The following is a 20,900-nucleotide window of genomic DNA, read 5'->3' as shown; positions in this document are numbered from 1 at the left end:
TAAAAATGCATTGACCTTCCTTAATGCGCCAGTGTACGATTCTGCCCTTTGCTGTAGAGTGAAAAGTGAAGTGGATTCGCTGGAGGATGGGGAGTCAGTGAAGGTTTCATGGAACAAGCATGAAGAATTCTGAATATATTGTAGTTTCTTCAGTATTTTGGACAGTTGCCCCTGTAGGAAAATACTCATGTTGAGGCCTGTCATAGATAAAGGGTTTGTTTTTAATAAAAGCTATTCATAGAATATTTACAGTAGTATCATGACGCTAATAAAAGCTATATCCGTAGAGGACAATATTATATTTAGTTTCACCCAACATACCCTACACGTATTTCCCTATGTTCACTTCAACAGGCTTTCTGAGGAGGTCGACGTCACAGCGGCTTCTCCGTGCGCCGTGGTGACGTCACCGGGGAGACACGTGGGTTTGTTATTACAGGAAGTGAAGATGGCGGCTCAGTCGCTGCTCTCCGAGTCTGCTCTCGGGTGGTCTATTTTCACCTTTATTCTCTTGGTAAGCAAGCGTAACGTTGACCTCTGTCGCTTCGTTTATTTCACAGAGCGTCACACGAGCTGTCTAAATGTTTTTTTGTGTTATTATTCGCTGTTGAAGTAGCGTTGTTGAAGTGATAGCAGCAGACGCAACTTGGCTGCGACGTATTAACGCTGAAATTGGCTTTGGATTTAAGCTAACATTAGCCATGACACACTTCCAGGTTGTTTGGTTGGAGGCGCTCAGTAAAGGATTAAGTATATGCCAACCCTTAGTGTTGTGTTTTATAGTATTGGGAGCAGGTCGGTGTTCCTCCTTCATTGCAGGGCCTGTTGTCATCTCTGGTTACGACCTGATCCTCAATAATTAAAACCTCGATTCACTCAACTCACGATACGATTATCTCCCGAATTATTTCACACACTGAGACTGCAGACAGATGAGGACTGAAGCAGGGCTCTCCAACCTCTTAAATTTACATCAAACTCAGAGAAAAAACAACAACAACTTGTGATTGTGCCATAGTCAGCTTTGTTAAGGAAATATCACACAGCTACCACAAGAAAACATGACTTTTATCTTTATACGTGCCAAATATAAATAGTGGGAAGAGGTGCATTTTTCTTCTCAACAAAGATGATCAACCTAAAGGTTAGCTACCTGTTGGATATGCCTCTTTTAGGAGCCTCTTGTCGGTGTTGTTTGGCCTCTTAATGTTGGTGAGGTGATCAGAGCTTCTTATTAAATGCTGCATCATCTTTGTCGTGCTGTTTGTGTCGCACAGTTTTTGTCTCGTCTCTTCATCTCCTGTCTTGATGGAGGAGCATTTTTCAGAGTGCCGATGTGAACCCTGACACCTTTGAATTGAATCATCATTACATCCCTTTAATGTGTTGTTTGGACATAATATAGCAAGTACTTCTTCTCACCAATGATAAACTATTTGTGTCCTTAAGATTTAAATTTAAATGGCTTAACATTTAAAAAAAGAAATATACAAGGCCTACATTCCTTTTTTTTAAGGACTTTATATCTAAAGATTTCTGTTAACAAAGTTAGGGAGGATATTTGGGGTGTGAAAATGTCAATGTGGTGTAACAGTAAAGGTAAACAATTATTACAGAATAATTGAATTGGCTCAATTTCCCATTAAAACAATCTGTAATCTGAGAGAGAGAGAGAGAGAGGGTAGAATGAACCCCAGGTCAGACTTAAACCCGGGATGATTTCTTTGAATTCAGTGGGATATGTTGATCCTTGTCCTTCTCTCTTCCTGGGGGATGGAAACTCTTGAACTTGTGAATATAAGGGCCATGTTTCTAATGTTCAGGAGTCGTTCCTTAAACAGGTAATCTGCTGCCTGTTTCAGAGCTAATGACCCCAGCTGCCTTTCAGAGTCACGTGGTGAAATCAGAAGGTGCCAAGAAGGCTGCTCTGCTGCCAATAAACGGCTCTGCCTCCCCGCTCACCACTCGCAAGCTGCAGGCCTTTTTATTTGTCCAAACCTTTCAGTGGATCTTATTTGGATGCAAAGCCTGCGCCATTACCTGACAAAACAAGCAGCCAGAGGCTTAAGGCTGCGGGCCTTTAATTGATCCTGTCTGTGAATGGCAGCTCTTGATCTAAAGGGACTAGTTTTAGCAGTGTCCTCACTTCTTACAGCCGCTGTGCCTTGAATATGACCTTGTCATTTCGAAGCCCCTTCTGTGCCTCTCTGTCTAATGAGTGCTCTGTTTTTTTTTACAGCTTTAACCTGCTATCATTATGTTAGAAATCAAAATTATAAATCGGCTCATTTGTGGATTTCTTCTTCAAACATTCAAAGGAGCTGCCTTGCTTCCTATTTCTCCTGCAATATGTTGAAGCTCACCTTTGTGTTATTTCTCGTTGTCAGCAGCACTGCTCTGTTCTCACTGCGATGCTTAAAGGGGAGGAGGGAGTGTGATGATATAATCAGATGAGCGGCTGTCAGGCTATTCTCAGTTTGTAATTCCCTTCATGTTGTTAAAACTTTGGTCTGAGTACTTCTCTTCGGGAATTAGAAACACGCACACACACTCCGAATCTCCAAAGTGCGTGAGTCAGGCCGAGGTGTACACGACAGCATGATGAAGTGAAACATTGCACTGCAGCCCCTGATCCACGAGAGATACAATAAGACATCGTTTGTCAGAGAATATTCTGGATCTCTGCTGTACTCATGTGTTAATGGTCGCACATGTCTTCCTTTTTAATGTTTTCATCCCTTCATCATTTTGTCTTTCGTACGCCATTGGCACAATCTTGTTGAGATTGCATGCATTCAGAAATATTAACGTTACATGTTTTCTGTCCCTGCTGCAGATTATCCTGGCTTTCTGTTGGGTCTACATTCGGAAATTTCAAAGTCGGCAGGAGAGTGAAGTAGTTTCGACCATCACAGCGATATGTGCACTGTCCATCGCTTTGATAACATCTGCTCTGCTGCCCGTGGATATATTCCTCGTTTCGTTCATGAAGTATCCTAACGGCACCTATAAAGTAAGTATTTGTTCGTCTTGGGAAACATGCTAATTACTAATGCAGCTGCATCTTTTCTTTGCACACCAGGAGGAAGGTGTTTAGACGCTTCATGTGTTTCTTGACTCATTTACTTTCTCTGCAAGTCATCGCATCTGTTTCCATCGATTTTGAAGATTTAGCAAAGTGTGTAATAATGCTCAGTTGAAGGAACAGGTCATTGCTTTGTGTGGATTTGGGTGGTGTTGTGTTGTGTACAGTGAAGTCACAGCCACGTGATTATCCCCGTGACTCAGCGGGAAGGGATCGCTTCATGATTCAACTCAAAACAAGTGTGGGACAAAGTGATGGCTTTTCTGCTCACGTTCAGAAGGTTTAAACAGAAGTATGATTTCTCTTTTGACGGGGAAAGAGTGTGGCTTAAAGCGGTGAATGTCATGACACAAACGTTTTTCCTCCAGGCTGAAAATCTCCAAAAACAACATCTGCCTTGAAATCGTTTTGCAGCTTTTTCCTGCTTTTATTTTTCGATTTGACAAATCATTGCTAAAGTGGGATGCAGAAAAAAAAGAAGTCTATTATGATAATATTCCTCACATGGATTTAGACTAAAGTCTGACAGCTTTGAGTTATTCTCCCACTGCCTGTCTGGTTTTTACATTATTTTCTGTATTTGGTTCATGAAACCAGATAAACGGAGCTCTTGACACATTTTCTTACTTGTTTGGCAGAAGCCTTGCAGAGTCTCAGATTGGATCTTTAAGCCGTGTATTGTAGTTTTTGTTTCTTTATTGAATGCTTGTAATAAAATGGAAATCAAATAAGTGGAATAATTAAGATTTTATCCAGGAAATAAATCCTCCTTCTCTCAGTGTTGGTGACGATCACATTTTATTGAAAACTTGGTAGGTGCTCCGTGTCCTAGAGTTTTTATTTTTCCCGGGTAGAAGCTGATAGCTGTGTGCCTTGAAGTGCTGCATGAAGCGTTCGTGTGCTGAGAATAAAAGCGCAGCACGTCCGTCCTGTCGCCATGACAGCAGAGTGTTGACAACCCCCGCTGTATGAGTGACTCTGCTCTCATACAGCATGGAAATATCACTTCTCATGAAAAGAGCGCCACTGAGGTCGCCTTTATTAAAAAGTGAAAAAGTTGGGCGCACAAAGAGGCGGGGCGCTGCTCTCCTTGTCGGGGGGGGGGCGCCTGCGACTGCAAACACCCTCGACTCTTTGAAAACAACGGAAAAAGACGCTGGCGATCAGATGGACACGCAGCCTTGTTGTTGTTGTTTGTTTGATGATCTTTATCTGATGCATTGTCTTCGGGATCGTTATGCTTGTGTTTACTTATTTCATGTTCAGCGTTCACATAGAACTCAACAGCTCTCCCTTTTACTGTTGAAACTAATTCCAACTTTTCCCCTGGATCTTTCTTTGTGTTACATCCAGGAATGGGCAGCGAACAATCAGACGAGAGGGCAGATTGAAGACACCGTGCTGTATGGATATTACAGTAAGTGCTTTCTGTTCGTACCTGAGGCTGTAAATATCCAGAAAACACGTCAACACAGTCTCACCTGGTGAGAACGTTCTTCCTCTATAGATCCTCGCTCGTGTTGTACTGACTCTCTGAGAGGATCCGGCTGAACTTTGAATGAGTATGCTTGGACACTAAATGTGTCCCTGGTGTGCAGCGGGGGTCAGATTCACTAACTCTGTAACGACTCACTGCCTTGTTAACTTTTTGCTTTTACAGTCTTGTGATTTGCTCGGATGCTTTTTTTTAAATAATGCATATGGTGATAAATAATGTATGTGTGAATGTTTACATAACCTTGCATGTTTTTGTATGTTTGATGAACATTCATGTCATGCAAATGTGCATTTAAGTTCATCCATTCCATTTTTTTCTGGAGTCGGCTTTATTGCAGTAATATGTTATTTCCCTTAGAGACCAATTGTGATCTCATTATTTATTGATAATGCTGCGTTTCATGCATGTATGCTGCGTGTGTTTAGTCTTCTTCTTTCCCATGAAAAGAGGACAGCAGCGCCGTGTCCTTACGGAGCAAGTTAGAATGAAAACGTATAGTTTCATATTTGCACGACTAAAGTGGCTTGGACAACAACTATTAGAATCAAAATGCGGTTATGCATCGCTCCAGATGATGAAGCCCTTTAACCTGCCGCAGCCTTCGCTGACTGAATCTCCATGTTTTTAGAGTGAAATACTGCCAGCTGCACCGCGATGCTGTTTGAAGGAGAAAACCTTTAGTTATGACTGCTGTGTATCTCGACGTTTCCTTCGACTGTCTGAACGAGCTTTAAGTGAAACGGGAACATTTAAGCAGCACTGGCAGCTGTTGTTGTTGTTTTTGTTTGGCTTTTGCATTGTGTTGTATTCCCTCGCTTTGAGAGAGCACAGGTCCAGTCCCCATGGATCACTCTGTAATAATACCATTCGTGCATCGTCGCAATTCATGGAGACAGTCTCCAGGCTGTTTGTTTGATAAATTGCCAACTCAAAGCTATTAGTGCCGCTGAAATATCTTGTTGATTGTCATATTAAGGGATAACACGAGTTTGCTGTCTTTGACGAGAGCAAATTCAGTCATACCAGAGACACTAGATCACACGTTCTCCAACAGATGCTGACTTAAAGTGCCTGTCAGCAACACTGTTGTGTGCCGTCTGTTCAGAAATGCCAAATGCAAGGAAGACAAGCTGTCTCCTCTCCCAGACAGCCCAATCAAAGAAACCTCTTCCACTGGTAGGACGACGTCAGGAACTTGTCTATCACGGACTGAGCACAGTTCAAGTGAATCCAGAATTCAAGGGGACGTGGTGGATTGTCCTCTGGACCTTTGAATATGAACAGCATTGATGAAAGAGAAACCTCCTCATATAGAAAGGTAGAATATTGATCATACGCCTCGTCATCATGAATGCAGGATGTGTCCTTTAAGGATTCATTACTTGACCAGATGTTAAAAGTGTAATTCGGACAATCAGGTCAATCATGTCTGGTTGAAAAGAATAAAAAAAAAAGAAGATATTTCAAATGAATTAGAGAAGTTCTAACGAGGTGGTTAGAATGGTTTAAGTTGCCGCCAATCAAGCAGCACGACAATTTCTGCAAGTCATGCTTTGCCCTTTCTGTCTTCTTCCATGTGAACTCATGCTAGCTCGATTTACAGATACCCATGCACAGAAAGGAACAGCCTTTGCTTCCCTTATCCTGCAGAGAAATCAGAGACGTACCACAGATTGTGCATTCTAGGAGTTTGAGGAGGGGTTTCTTTTTTTTTTTTTTTTTTTTTTTAAATGGAGAAGCTTGAATGAGTTTGCTGCTCGCCTCAAGCATGTACGTATGTGATCATAGCTTTGGGAGTCTGTGGTGCAGAACGATATGCTTACAGCTTTGTTGTGGTCTTGTAACCTTTAGCTGTTGATAAGGACGTTTGAGTGCTTGTTGTGCTTCCTAAAATCCCCAAATCTCCAAATCACAGCCTTGCAGTTGTTATTGATATTGTGCTCAGTTTCTCACAAGTAGGTCACATTTTTTGTTTTGTTTTTGGGAGGGGGTGGGGTGGGGGGGGTGTAAGTTAAGTACTGAAAATGAATAAATATCGTGGAGTTAAATGACCCATCATTAACATCAAGCAGCTTCCTGAGGTCTTGTTTGTTATGATGTGATGTGATTTGAGATAGTTGTTATAAGCTGGACTGAATCTCTGGGGCAATACGTCTAATACAGTAATGCATTATAATAATTACAAATGTGCCCTTTTAAACTTTCAAGAAATACATGTAGCAGTCAGTGTAGGATTGAAATCATTGTTTTTTTTTGGGTTGTAATTCAAACAGGGCTCTCGATGCATTTCTGTGCTGCTCTGTTTGTGCAGAGGAGGGATGTCTGTGAAGACGAGAGAGTCCCACTGAGCAGTGAGCTAAAATAACAACATGCTGTAAATCACATGATGGCTGCATATTCTAATATTACGCTGTTGTTTTAATTCTTGAATAAAGAAAACAAACAAACAAACAAACAAAGGCAGCTTCTTCTGTTTCTATTTGAAGGGCCATTGGGTTTTTGATTTGCCAGCAGGTGGAGACCAAGCTCCATGTGTGTGACATGCACAGCTTGCTAACACATCTAACCTTTAGAGTTGAATATTTTTTGACAGGCCCTGTCCATTTGTCTCTTCACAAATGGAATAATTGCAGGTTTGACGTAGAGATTCACTGGTTCCTCTGAGTGGAGTTTTTTTTTTTCTTTATAAAAGGCAAATTGATTTGTATTCAGTGGTGATCACAGTTAATACGCATGTGTATCTCCAGTGATTTTTTTTTAAGAGCCCTCTCCATCATTTTCATGGTGTTTGAAATTAATTGATGGCTTTAAATAGCTGCCTTTGTGAGTCATCACTTGCCCGTTCAGGGTTATGTAGATCTCACTCTCTTCAGTTGGACATGTATTTCACACTGACAGTATTTCTGCAGCTGTTTTGAATCCAGTGTTCTGCTGTATAATTACCTTTTGAGTAAGGTACCTTTGAGCATTACAAGCACAACATCGTCAAAGTCGGGTAATTATCAGACGGTGAACTAGTGTGATGATCGCTTTGTAGCAATTGAATCGATTTGTTAATAATTAATCCATAAAGTTATTCAGAATAAGAAGCAGTGGATGACATTGTGTTTATCTTTTAGTTTAAATGTGTGCATTCATGTTTTGCCACTCTCTCAGTGGTGTGAAATTCTGTGTCTGTTCCCCCCCCCCTCCCTCATGATAGCCTCAGTAAACATGAGCAGTGAAGTCTGAAGTAGGTCAAGTAAATGTGTTTCCTTTATGTAACATCTCTGACAGCTAAAAAAAAAATCATGCTGTATTTGCATAATGCACAGATCCAGTTCCAATGGATAATAAATATACTGCCCGGTTTGAGACGCTATAAAAGATCTTTGTCTTGACAGAGGAGGTGCAGGTTGGATCTTAGAAACCTGCTTCCTTTAAGAGCCCAAACAGCTATTTGTGATCTTCGATGGACCCTCAGTTTGAAAGCCTCGCCTTTCAATCTCCATCCTCTGTCCATTTATACACTTCCTTGGACTGCTCAGTACTTCAAAGCAGTGGTGCATAAGACCCTTAAGCAACAGGGCAAAATACCCCTGGGCCCTTTGAATTAATCATCGGCTTTCTCTGTGCCATTTTTAAGGCTATTCACAGAGAAGAAGCTAGCGAAGATGCAACCCTCTTGTAAATACACTGCCACTACTTTCTTATTGTGTGTGATTCTCGTCCCAGCTTCATGCACTGACTGAATTTCGTTGGAAAGTGGCGCCCTATTGGTTCATCTTTTGAAAGCGTTCAGTAAAAACCTTGACAAATTGCAGTTTCATTTGGGAGGACAGCTCCAAGCTCGACTAAAAGGCCTTCAGTGATGAGAACATTGTCCGATGTGCATAAGAGTCGAAAGGCACTTTTCCTGCTACTGTGTGCAAAAAAACCAAAACAAAGCCATAACTCATCACTTCTGCTTTTGTCAACCTCCCGATATTCAAAACAGAGATGCAGGATTTGAACCCATGGGAAATAGTTGAGCCAGCAGGTCCTGTTCAACCATTAAAACTCCACACGTTCATCCGACAGCTTATACCAGGGTCATTATGACTGTGTGTTTTAATTAAACCACAATAAAGGGGATCCCTCCACATTCCATGTAAAGGCATAAAGACTTTACACGATGTTAGGAGTCCTGATCTTCTGAATCTGGGAGACAGTTTAAGACTGGGATGGGGAGACAGTGTGGTCAAGTAGCATCCTCCAGTGTCGATGAATGAAGCCAACGCCAAAGCACAAAAAAACCCTTCAGTACCTCCAGTGGCCACTTGGGGCACTGAAGCCCTTTACATTCCCCTCTTTAAAAAGGCCCATTTTAACAGTAGTAATGAACGCTCAGGTCTGACTAGCACACTTCTTTATTGGTACAGTAAAAAGGATTAATTAAGAGATGATTCATCTTGTTCTTCCATCTTATTAAAGCTTTAAACGCAAACTAACATGAGAGAGAGCGCCTTGATGCTCCCATCTGCTGACAAAGTTCTTTTTATTTCATAACTCTTCTGTTCTGCTCGACACGTCTGGAAAATCAAAGGCATTGTGTCCTTTCTACCTGTCAACTTGAACTTTTATTTTCCCCACTACTTCATCTCAGCTTCCACCCCTTCAACCAAAAGGTGTTGCCACTGGTTCCCTTGATGTTTACAGGATATGAGAGTGCAAGCTCAAAGTGTCATAGCTTTCAGCAAGTGTCGGCGCAGACGGGTGTTTTTCATCTGTCTCTGGAGTCCTCTGTCAGAGACGCTGTGTCTGCCATAGCATTTCGTTTTCACATAACTTATACAACATTTGTCCTGTCTGCAAAGTACAAGAGTGCAGGTGCTCACGCCTCTGAGATCAATAATATTAGGTGAGGGTCAAATGTTTTTCATTGAGCCATACATGCTCTCGGGGAGTGAATCAGCTTGGATTTATAGTAGCAATGGTTCTCATAAATTACCAGAAATAGTAATGACAACACAATGAGGTATAACTATAGCATGTGTTCATGTTTCCCCAGCTGGCCCTCCGTTTGTGGGCCAGGATTTTTTTAACCACTTCTCCCATCAATCCTCCAAATTATTTAAATGGTCGAGCCTCCCCCCGTGAGAACACTGGAGCCCGTCCTAAAATGAGCACAGGAGTGATAGAAAGGGTTAAAGAAGGACATTTCATTATTTATTCTTCTCTCCATTCTCCATCCGGGGAATAATTGTGCAAACTTTTATCCCTGCTCAGGCATTCTCCCAGGTAGAAGATCTGCTTAGAGAGTAATGGATGATCCATTTTAATGCAGTATGACCTATTCTCTCAGTGTGTTAATATTCATGGTGTTATGATTAATTTGACCCATTCCTTAGACCCACAAGCGTATGCCAGCGGCTGCACGCTGTGCATGTCGAGCATTTATTGGCTGCTGGCATCATCCTAAACTGGGTTTGTCTGCCTGTAAATGGATACCTTAGTGGTGCAATGAGTGTGTGTTTATTGAAAGTAACTCCCTGTCACAGTCACAGCTGGCAGAAAGCGAGCCACTATAACAGTGGCATTCATTGGTGAGAGGTGGAGGGAGCTTTTCGTGAGTGATCGTCCGTTTCACAGGGAGGCGTGTTTGTTCTTGCTTCAGGCCCTACACTTCTTGACTGATATCGGAAGCGTTTCTGTACACATGTACACGGCATTGAACATGTGTTAGTGTCTGATGTTATGGATGAAATGTTCATCAGGAGCATGTTCTCTTTTGAGTTTGTTTTCTGCTTGATCACAGTGACAGCGCTGCTTGAGGCATGGATTTAGATGTTGCTTCCTGCCTGCTTCTAAGATCTCTCACTGGCTGAAATGAGGCCTGGGACAATGTCCCTTTTTGTCTTGATTTGATGTTATCATGATTCATGAGTCCATTTGTATTTCAATTCTTTCAATTCCATACATGATGAGAGAGTAAAACATCCTCAATAATAACTGCTAAAACAAAGTCAGTGTGTCTTTGTTGACTTAATTGTCATCATTAGTTTTTCTTACTGGCTATCAAACCCTTCAGCAACAACAGCCCTGACATCTGTTCCCACATATGACTCTCACCATGATAATCATCTGACAAGAATCTGTCTTCTGCGTTACCCGGGACACACGAACAGATGCAAACGTCGACGTATAGCTGCGACAAATGCTAAACCATGCAGCTGAACCACGCTGATGTCAGTCCCTCTTAATTGGCGACGCTTTTGCAAAAAGATAAACGGACGTATGACGGTCAGTCGTTATTATCTAAAGGACGTATTGAACTTTCCTAATCGAAAGAGGTGGACGTCTCTGTGACATGCGTTCTTATTTCAGGGGTTTCTATACTATCCTCTTTAAGATCCGTTTTTTTCCTCCAGACAGAAAAGCCTCCAGCTTGAAATAGCATTTCTCTATTTACCTGTTTTAGCCTCACCTGCGCTCTATGAATTTCTAATGCATTTGAATGTTGCTCTGTCCTCTGAAAAAAAATGCTGAAGCTGTTTGTGCATCAAAAGCCAAACAAACAAAAAGAGCCGGTTTCAGAGAATGGCTTTTTCCACCAAGGTCGCGTGTCGTGCACACTGAAGGTCACCGACTTGATGAACTCAATTATTTTCTGATGCAGTGTGATTCTCTTACTTCAGAAGTGGCCCAAAACGAGGATGGATAAACCGCTCGTGTGCATAAAGTAATCTGTAGTAAGCAAAGCTATAATCATCATCCTTATTTATAGGACACATTGTCTTTAGAAACATACAGCCATAAAAGACTGAAGAAAACCAGAACAAAATGGCTTCTCCAGTCAAAGGTCAGTTTACAGTGTGGCCTCCCTTGGTTCCTTTCAGTGTTTTATCTGCTGTTTATCTTTAAATAGGATTTCACTGCATTTACAATGTGCCTGAGATTACTGTCCTGCCCAAAGCTCGAACCATTCCAATCCAGCACACACACACCTAATGGTAGCCATGCACTGTAGCACTCATTTAGAGCTTCAGTCACTTTAAATGGACACTTTGGAAAATGCACATGAATGAAAACACAATACTTTGATTAAGAAATCAGTTGAGTAACTTTTACATTCACACATGTAAAGTTATGCAAAGTGGCCCTTCTTTGTTTAATGGAGCGTTGATGAAATGATTGGTTTCATTTTTCAGATCCTGTCACGTATGGCTCCCTGCTGGGCTCAAGCGTCTTCAGTGCAACGCAGCAAGCGTGTTAAACCAGAGTGTTTAGTTCAGAATGATGAGAATCGTTGTCTCTTGAATGCACGACCCTGTGGCTGACATGTCACCGAGACAATCAGCACAAAAACACCACCTGCCTCACCCTCCATGACTGGCCTCCGCCGGAGCTTTACTATCAGAGGAAATGCTGCCATGTCATTGGAGAACTGAAGTCATCTTTCTGTCAGATCTCGGCGGGTTTTGGTTTTTGCGTTTTTTGCTGTCATCACTCTGATTATATACAACATTTTTTTTCAGCTAATGAAATGCCAACCACAGGAAGTTTCTTTTTCCAGTTCCACTTTTTTCTTTGAATGAAGTTATATAATAATAAATTTTATTTGTAAAGCACTTTACATTTTTAAAATCTCAAAGTGCTACAGAGTTTAAAGTATAAGTAGTACCATGACAATGTTACTAAATGCAATGATAATGATACATTTTTGCCCCATAAATGGAGGACCTTAGATGCGTTACAGACGTATGCAAATAAGAAAAAACATCCAGAAGAGAGAAGTTATTTTGTGGGAATTTAAAACATATTTCAATGGATGACTGACTGAAAGTTATTTTGATACCAATGTCTCTTGATAAATTAGTAAGGGATCTCTGCCCTAGATTTGTCATTAGAAAGTTATTTTGTCAGGAATGGGGTCACGCCGTCTCAAAATGTCCTCGAATTTAAATTTATCCTGCAACGATGAAGGGATGATAACTACGGCTGTAATAGTACGCGACATGTTTGACTTTTTCAATAAAGAGGAATGATGTCACTAAAAGGGGGGGGGGCTTCTTCTGTCCATGTCCGGTACATTGTGCAGTAAGGGAACAACATTTTCAATCAGAATCAGTGACTTTGTCTGCACTGTGCCTCGTCTGTAGAAATGCATTCATCTTCTGTTTCCTGAAAAGTCTTTCTACTTCTAGATATGGACGATGACGCTGATTAGTTTGATGATATTTAAGAACAGCTGTCCATGTTGTGCTTTGCCCAGTATCCAGCAACCTTTTTCTTTTTCTTTTTAGATTATTAGATGGTGGCTTTGGATAAGGGCGTCTGCTCAGAGACTTGTAGAATGGTTCATAAGCATTCATTAATAAGGAAACCATTTCTGACTGATTCTTACATTTGTCTTCTTCTCTTGTAATCCACGCAGCTCTTTACTCCTTCATACTGTTCTGCGTCTTCCTGTGGATCCCCTTCGTGTATTTCTACTATGAAGAAAGGGACGATGACAATGGAAACAAATGCTCCGTAAGTATGCACCTTTTCTCTTCCACACTCAGCACTACACCCTGTTTAATCATTCAACTGTGTCCTGTGCAGCGGAGCAATATGTTCATGAAAAAACGTTTGCAGCCGGTTGATCCTATCGGCTACTGTTAGGAATGTTCCAGTCAAAACTACACAAACTGGGACCAAGACGTACCAGAGACCAGAGTGCTCCGAGAGCGAGACAAGACCATAAATATCACTGAAAAATCCTCACCTTGTGTGCAGTGGGCGTGGCACTCACTTAGACCTTAAAAAACCGGGAAGGTTGTGGTCGTAACCGGGTGGTAAAAAATCAAAGTACTACGCTCGAAATAAAGGAAAAATAGCAAATCAGTGGTGTTGAGTGAAAATCTGGATTCCACCCAGTCTGAGGCCGAGACAAAGCTGAATAAAAATGCTTTTAGTTCCAATACGAGACTGAGACCTTCAGAAAGTGGCCTCGAGACCAATCTCTATCTGTGGCATTTATCAGTGTTCATTTTCTTCCAAATCATTGAAGTTTCAGTTTTTTGCACTGATATAAAAATAAAAAAAAAATTATTTTGCATATTTAGCATATTAAATAATGGATTATAAATTAAACTAATTTAATTTCCCTTTTATAAAGTACCATAGTATCTGTTCTTCAGTTTTTACTTTCTGTGGTATTTCCACATTTGTCAATTTCATGAGCACCATCAGGAACTCTTCTCGCCCCACGTTTGGAAATCAGTGATTCTTCACTCCGCCGTGCTGTGCAGAGACGTTTGTGTTTTTATATTCTGCCATGGTCGTGAGCAAAGAGACAACATAATCCACATTTCTGCTGACAAGAAGAGGTTACTGTGACATTAAGTAGCACATATGAATCATGAAAGATGAACGCTGCTGTTTGTGAACCTTTTAAAAAGGCTTCTTGTTCAGCCGCTCACAGCGGATGGATGCTGCTCAGCTTCTCTTCCAGGCTCGTTGAACTGAGGGACGTCTTGTCACAATATTCAGTATGTCAACTTCTTTCAGTAACATGTCTCATACAAATGTAAGACCTGTTAGTTTAATGAATGACAGCACTGAAAAGATCTTCACTCACATTTGATACATTGCACAGATTCACTGGCAACCTTTACACGAAGAAGTTTGCACACAATTTTTTATAATTAAAAAGATGAACTGACCCGAGGACTTCTTCTTGTGTTGCTGTGCTATCAAGCAGGTATCGATATAGTTACGGTTTTACCAGTATCCAGTAGTTGAAGTTCTGTTACCGTGGCAACTCAAACAAAGCGTGCGGTCTACACCTGCTTTAACCTGACCTGTAATAAGTGTAACAGCTTTTGTATTGATTTGCATCATTAGTCATGCAGGTTGATTGAATGCTGTGAGGTCAGGATTCTCAATTAGCTGCACATTACAAGCACAAATCTAATAGTCCAATAATAGCACAGCTTTAAATCATAGTTCACAACCTAAATTGAATTTCTTTTTTCTTTTTTTTAAATGTCTCGGAGTCTTTTCAGTGAGGGATGTAGCAAACAGCAGCTATCTCTGGGCACCTTTTATCCTTTCTGTGTGTCAGCTTTGAGCTGACACAGGCACTTTTCTCTCACAGGCAGGGAGGTCTTTTGTATTGTTACTTTAAAAGCACCTTGAATGGCACTGGGAGTGACACGTTATCTCCGCCAGGTCAAACTGCATCTACGCCTCCTCTTTATAGCTCTCACTCACTTTAGTCTGGAGCTAAATGGAGTAGAACCCCTTCTTCCATCCCTCACAATGAATCATAATATTTCCCTCCATGGCCACGATTGACCATTTACATTTTTTTTCTTCTTCATTACAGCAAGTGAAGAACGCTCTGAAGTACACCGTTGGATTTACCATTGTCTGCGCTGTGCTGCTTTTAATTGGGTAAGTTGGGGACATGGATGGGTTCTTCTGCTTCACTGCAGGAAGTGGATTTGTCATTGTGTTCGGCTAATGAGAGGAGAATTCCTGAAACAGCTGTAGCGCCATTTGTCTGGCCATGATAAACCCTCAAAGTAGCTTTTTATCCTTGTCCATCTAATTGCAAACTCTCTTTGCATTTTCTCAAAGTTCGACGCACGTGTGTGACGTTTTATGTTGTATCCACAAACGACACTGAGGCACGTTCCCTGTCGTGTTCCGTTTATCTGCTCGTTCAGTTTTTCGGAAGCAGCTTCACCACGCCGCGAGTTCAACCTACACGATGCAACGTGCTCCTCCATCATGACATGCTGCTTTGAGTGAAGGCTTACCTAGTTTGTGAAAATAAAAGACACATGGCTGTACTTTGTTACTCTTTCAAGTTTGGTCATTTGGACTTTTTTTTTTTTTTTTTATAGACGGAAGTAATTTCGCCCCTCTTTTTGCCCCTTGAAGTGGAACTGTGCTCGCTTTATTCTGGCAATTGTTGCTTCAGTCCTTTGATCTCCAACAACATGATAGCTTTTATCCTGGACCCTTTCTCTGATTCCAGGGGACATAATGACTTTGTTCGCTGACCGTTCACTCCGGATGTCTCTTCTTGATGGCCTTCCATTTTGTTGTCTGCTTACCCTGCGCCGTGCTTTCCTCCTTAAATGACCTCTGATTCTTTCCTGCTGCAGTTTGCCACTGCAGATTTGTGTATCATTGCAAATAACTTAAACTTCACACCCGGGTTTTTACCCTCAGATAAAATGCATTTGTCTTTTTATTTTCCGAGGACACAATTCAACGGCTTCAAAGGCCTCTAGTCGTGTTTTTGATAGCACACTTTGGCCATTTGTCCAGCTCATGCATGGATGAGAGAACCAGCAGGGAGACAGGGAGGCGTGTGATTGGTTGGTCAGATTGGTACCTCGCGGCAGACATTTGTCGAAGTCTTTACAGGTTTACAGCTGCGACAGATGACGAATTTTCTTTGTTACTTTTTCAGAGAACACGGGTTATTAAATTCTGTCAGGACCTAAAGACCACTTCAACCCTGCCTTTAACAGTTTTAAATTTAATGTTAAATTCGTCCTGCAGACATGATTCTGAATAGTTTGGTCAGGGTGGCTTAGATGAGGCTTTTTCTTCCCTAAAATCAATAATGACACATAACATGAGCGGGGGGGGGTACGTTCAAAAGATGAAATGAAAGTTTGGACCCCTGTAGCTTCTCACATGCTAGCAGGGAGGCCTTGAAATTGAGCAGTTTATTTTGCATATGAGGCAAAGGGAAGTTTCTGCTATGCTGATCTAACATCTTTCACCTCCCTGGGTGAGGGGGTTTTAACTTTTTTTTTCTTTTTATGGAATACCAAAAAAAAAAAATCTCTGCAGATTCATAGAGCATCATATTTTTATGTTATTTATTTTTTATGGTAGATGCATCCAGGAGAAAGACTCTGGCCTTATTCTGCGCCGTCTGTCAAGAAGGATTAATGATCAGTGCAGAAACGTTTCATGATTAATGGAATCAACGTCTGCACAGAAACTGAGCATCATTAATGTTGACCCTCTCCACACTTCAGCAGACAGAAGCAGACACTCTTAGTCTTCGAGAGAGCTGTTTTAGTTCTGTTGACAACATACATCCACACATTTTCTCTCCCATCATCAAGTCGAAATCTATCTCCATCTTTTTTATTTTCTGAAAGTTGATATTTAAGACGTATTATTTAAAAACTTTATTCATCCGTCTGTGGGTAATTAGTCAGAATGGCTAAAAGTCACCGGGGTAGTTGATTGAGGTCATGAGGAGCTGACAGTGTGTAAGATAATAATGGAGTTTAAACTTTTACAGGGAAATATGTCAAACAGCTTCTGTATAGAAGTGTTGATGTTGTTGAGAAGGTCGTGACAGTCGTGGTAAAGAATCTGAAATAAGGAAAGTTATCACATTCAGGGTCTAAGTCAACTTGTGATTTTGTTGTTGTTGTTGTTGTTGTTGTTGTTTTGTTCCTTTCCGCTCTAAATGACAAAAGGACTGGAGGGCTCCCAGAGCTTAGACGAATGCCCCGTGTGTTAAGAATAACAATTAATGCACCTTTCAAGGGCGCCGCAATATCCAAGATGGAGACGCAAAAGGTTAATAAAAAAGCGTCCAAACTCCAGTTTTTAGGATTTATATGATCGGTGTTCTTTTATTAACAGTGAGGTTTTGCTCCTGTGCATTCATTTGATTTAATTAAGTCCTGTCTGCAATAAAAGTTCATCTTTGTAAGAAAGGTCGAGCCCAAAAAAGAGGCACACTCAGACAAGATATTTCTGCAAGAACGACAGCCCAACAGTTTAGGGAAGGACAGAGGCAGAGGTTCAATTTCACAGTGCTGCAGATAAGTCAGGAAGCAAAGATTCAGCACGGAGCTCAGACGTCTGGATGCTGGAGAGGAGAACACGCTGTAAAAGCTTCTTTTGCCGTTCCTGCATGAGCATTACGCCGTGCAGGACATAAAAGGTCTGTGAAGAGCGATATAGATGTTAGACGAGGAACAAACGTGCGTGTGTGTGTGTGTGTGTGTGTGTGCGTGTGTGTGCGCTGTCCAGAAGCTTTTGGAGAGCAGACTTTGTCTAAGGTGTGTTTTGAAATGATCCGCACTGCGAGTTGTTTTCAGACGGAACAGAAGCAGCGCCAGTCTGTTTGTGTTTGTGTGAATCTGTTGCCATCTTTCAGCAACAGTTACAACTTTTTAAAACACGCTTCTCTGAGGAGGGAGGGTTTAAAAACTATACAGATACCAAAAAAAAAATATTTTTTTATGGAAAATAAACCAGTTTTGAAGACTAAGTAAGCAAAAGCATTTCTCTGTACTCTTAACCGCCTCATTGTGTGATTGCTTTCAGAGCCTTCGTTCCCCTCCAGACGCCTCCCGGTCAGAACTCCACTCAGTGGGAGAAAGTGCAGTTCCTTTTCGAGGAGCTCGGCAGCAGTCGTAAGTAACATCTGTGGAAAGTGCTCCCTATTATCTTCAACTTGGGGTCTACTTTTTGTTGTTCCCGTTACCATGACTATAGTTGTGTATTTCTTCTTCATTCATCCCACCCTGCCTCTTTGTTAGTCCATGTCATTTCCCTCGAAGCTCCTCACTTCTTCATCTCGGATATTTTCCTGCTTCTATTTCTTCTCTTCGTCCTGCCGGGCAGCGTGTTTGCCATCCGTCTTTGTTCCTGTTTAAGAATAGTTGTTACTGCACATAACAACAAACGCATGATCCCGTGTAAATGCATCCATCCAAAGAAAAGAAATGGCAGGGAACATATGGAGGAGAACACACACGTAGTTTCAAGGTAGCTCAACGTGATGGCCAGTTCAACAAAGACGCACATGTTCTGGTTTGAAAGGAGAACAAAAAGAAACCGTAGATGGTTTATTAATCACGTGTTATTAACGCGACATGATACAAACAAGAAGCTTCAACAATCACGACGAAGACGCAGGAATCAAATCCTTCCACAGTAGACGTCGGGGTCAGACTCCACGTGTCGAGGAGAGTACACAGGACGCGTTGTGTCTTCTTTTAGTCCAGCTGTAAAAACACAGGCTAATAATTAAATGCTTCAAATCTTTGGGGAAATGATTTTAATTGGACCATAAGCCGTTAAGCTTTCAAACTAACTTCTGAATAACAAGTGGATGTCTTCTGTTTTAGGCTCACAGCTACAGGCTGCAATAAACCATATGAGGGTGGCGCTTCTTTTATTCCACAGATCACCAGCAGGGGGGGGTCACAGTGAAACTCACTCTATGACTTACTGTTACTTTAACTTGTTAATGGAGGGGAATCACCTCACAATAACAGTTTGGATGTTTTTGATTTGATCCTGTACAGGACTTTGATCCGGTGACCCTTCGGTTCCCTATCCAGACTTATTTCAGCACTTTGTGTCCATGATAACAAACGGATCGTGCTTCATTCGAAAAACTTTTTTCACCTCTGTCTGACGTTATCCCGTTGTCCTCTTCTTGGTTTTCAAAAAGATTCATTTTGGGGATTTGTATGCCTTTTTATTTTTGAGTCAGGACAGCGGGTAGAATCAGAGAGAGAGGGGAGTGGCATGCGGCAAAGGAGCCACATGTTGGATTTGAACCCCGGCTTGCTTTAGGACTAAAGATGGTGTGTACCAACAAACCACTAAACCCCTGGCCCCCCTAAGTAGATGTGCTGTCTCCTTCTTCCAGCAGGAGACATTGTGAACAGTAATCAGTAACTGAACTTAACATCGGCCTTGATTTGATTGGCCTGAAGCCTCTCGTGGCCTCTCGTAGATCCAGATCTCGACTGATGCCAAAGTGTGTTGTTGGATCGTCCTTTGATTTCCACTAAATGATCAGAAAAAGGACTTCATATACGTCATGTGAATGAGTATAAAGAGTGAAGATTGAACCCTTTCATTAAGCCTCTTCACTTGTTGAGCTGAGTATTGTCTGTGCTTATTCTGAAGCTCGTGCAGACACTTTGCCAATAAGGACTATGAACAGTCTTCTGGCCTTTTGCCATCTGGGGATCAAGGAGGAAGTGGAGCCATCTGCCTCTCTTCACCACAGTGGACCCCTACATGCTCTCCCTAACCTTCCTTCCCCGGCACAGGGGGAAATTGCTCTGCTGCTGAGGAGGAAATGTGAAGATCATCCCTTTTGTAATTCCCCGTCTCTTCTCTCTCCAGATGGGAGGTTAATTGTGTAAAGGAAAGGCACTTTCGCCACATAACCCCTGACTGCTTTGCAATGAGTGTTCATTAAAGCCACTACAGCCTTAATGGCTCCAACATTACATATGTTCCAATATTCCAATAATGCCTGAATGAACCCCAGAGCAGTAGCTATTACTGCTGGTGTTCAGGACCCCACATTGAAATCTCCTCATTTTGGCCCTGACTCAGAGAGAGAGAGAGAGAGAGAGAGAGAGAGAGAGAGAGAGAGAGAGAGAAAGGGAGTCCAACTTGAACAAGGAGGAGAACTTGGGAAAGATTCCTAAAATGTCACCTGTCCTTCCTAACTCCTCATCACTAAGACAAGAAGGTCAAAAACTAAATCTGACCATACACGTGTATGCACAAACCAGTGGGCGTTAGAAAATCTGAACAAAAGCAAAAATGTTTACTTCCCCCCTCTAAGCATACCATAGAACAAGTACTTGAGTATTTCTGTGCTTCTCTGAAAAGAATGACTGAAAGCTGATCATTTGGCAATCAACTTGTTATGAGATGTGTAGCGTCCATAGGATGTAATTAAGCGGAGACAGAAAATTATCTGTTTGTGCAAATCCGTCAGGGCTTGTAAGCCCATTGCCTATAATTTCACTTTGAGTAGCTCAAAGTAGGAAGCACTTGAGCTGTAAACAGCTTTCTCTGAGTTTTAAGACTCCATTGTTTTGCCGTGAGGCGTCGTGACCCGCAGGTTTCTGTGCCTCTTGTAATTATTTTATTTTTAAATTGATTTCCTCTTTGTTGCACTTTCTCCTTGCACATTCGTTTTGTGCAATTATGAAAACTTAGAAAACAAATGGAAAAACAACCCTGCCTTTTTTTTCAAAGCATCTTTTCTGCTGTGTGAAACAATCACACAGCCGACAATGTGCTTTGAGTACATGTTAATATCAGACTTGTATTTATATCTGAAGTGTTTATTCCTTTCAAACTAATTTAGTTTTTGCAACAAACCATTTTAACGTTTTGCTCTATTTGTCCGCACACGCAAACAGACAAAAACACAAGGAGTACGCTGCTCGTTTTGAAAAGTTCCACTCGATTTTCTTTTTTTTATAGAAGTTCAGACTCGGCAGCTGAACACGTTACAACGTTATTAAAAGGAAGCCATGACGAGCTTCAGTTTTGACA

At 41.5% G+C, this 20,900-nt stretch overlaps 1 protein-coding gene across 3 annotated transcripts in view; it reads left to right on the top strand.

The window, feature by feature from the left end:
* The first annotated feature begins 395 nt into the window (after positions 1-395).
* Positions 396-20,900, top strand: part of lmbrd1 (LMBR1 domain containing 1) — a 154,107-nt gene continuing 133,602 nt past the window's right edge. For 2 of the 3 annotated variants that reach the window (XM_079362081.1, XM_079362080.1), the window contains exons 1-6: positions 398-514; positions 2,837-3,013; positions 4,439-4,502; positions 12,979-13,076; positions 14,917-14,984; positions 17,907-17,995. In XM_079362081.1, the coding sequence (XP_079218207.1) occupies positions 449-514; positions 2,837-3,013; positions 4,439-4,502; positions 12,979-13,076; positions 14,917-14,984; positions 17,907-17,995 (562 nt within the window). In that variant the 5' untranslated portion in view covers positions 398-448. Of the gene's footprint in view, positions 515-2,836; positions 3,014-4,438; positions 4,503-12,978; positions 13,077-14,916; positions 14,985-17,906; positions 17,996-20,900 lie in introns of all 3 variants that reach the window. The other variant, XM_079362082.1, reaches the window with a different exon arrangement.

The sequence above is a fragment of the Symphodus melops genome (genome assembly GCF_947650265.1).
Source record: "Symphodus melops genome assembly, chromosome: 15".
NCBI lineage: Eukaryota > Metazoa > Chordata > Actinopteri > Labriformes > Labridae > Symphodus > Symphodus melops.
The sequence above is the reverse complement of the archived record's forward strand: the minus strand, read 5'-3'. Positions and strand labels throughout refer to the sequence as shown.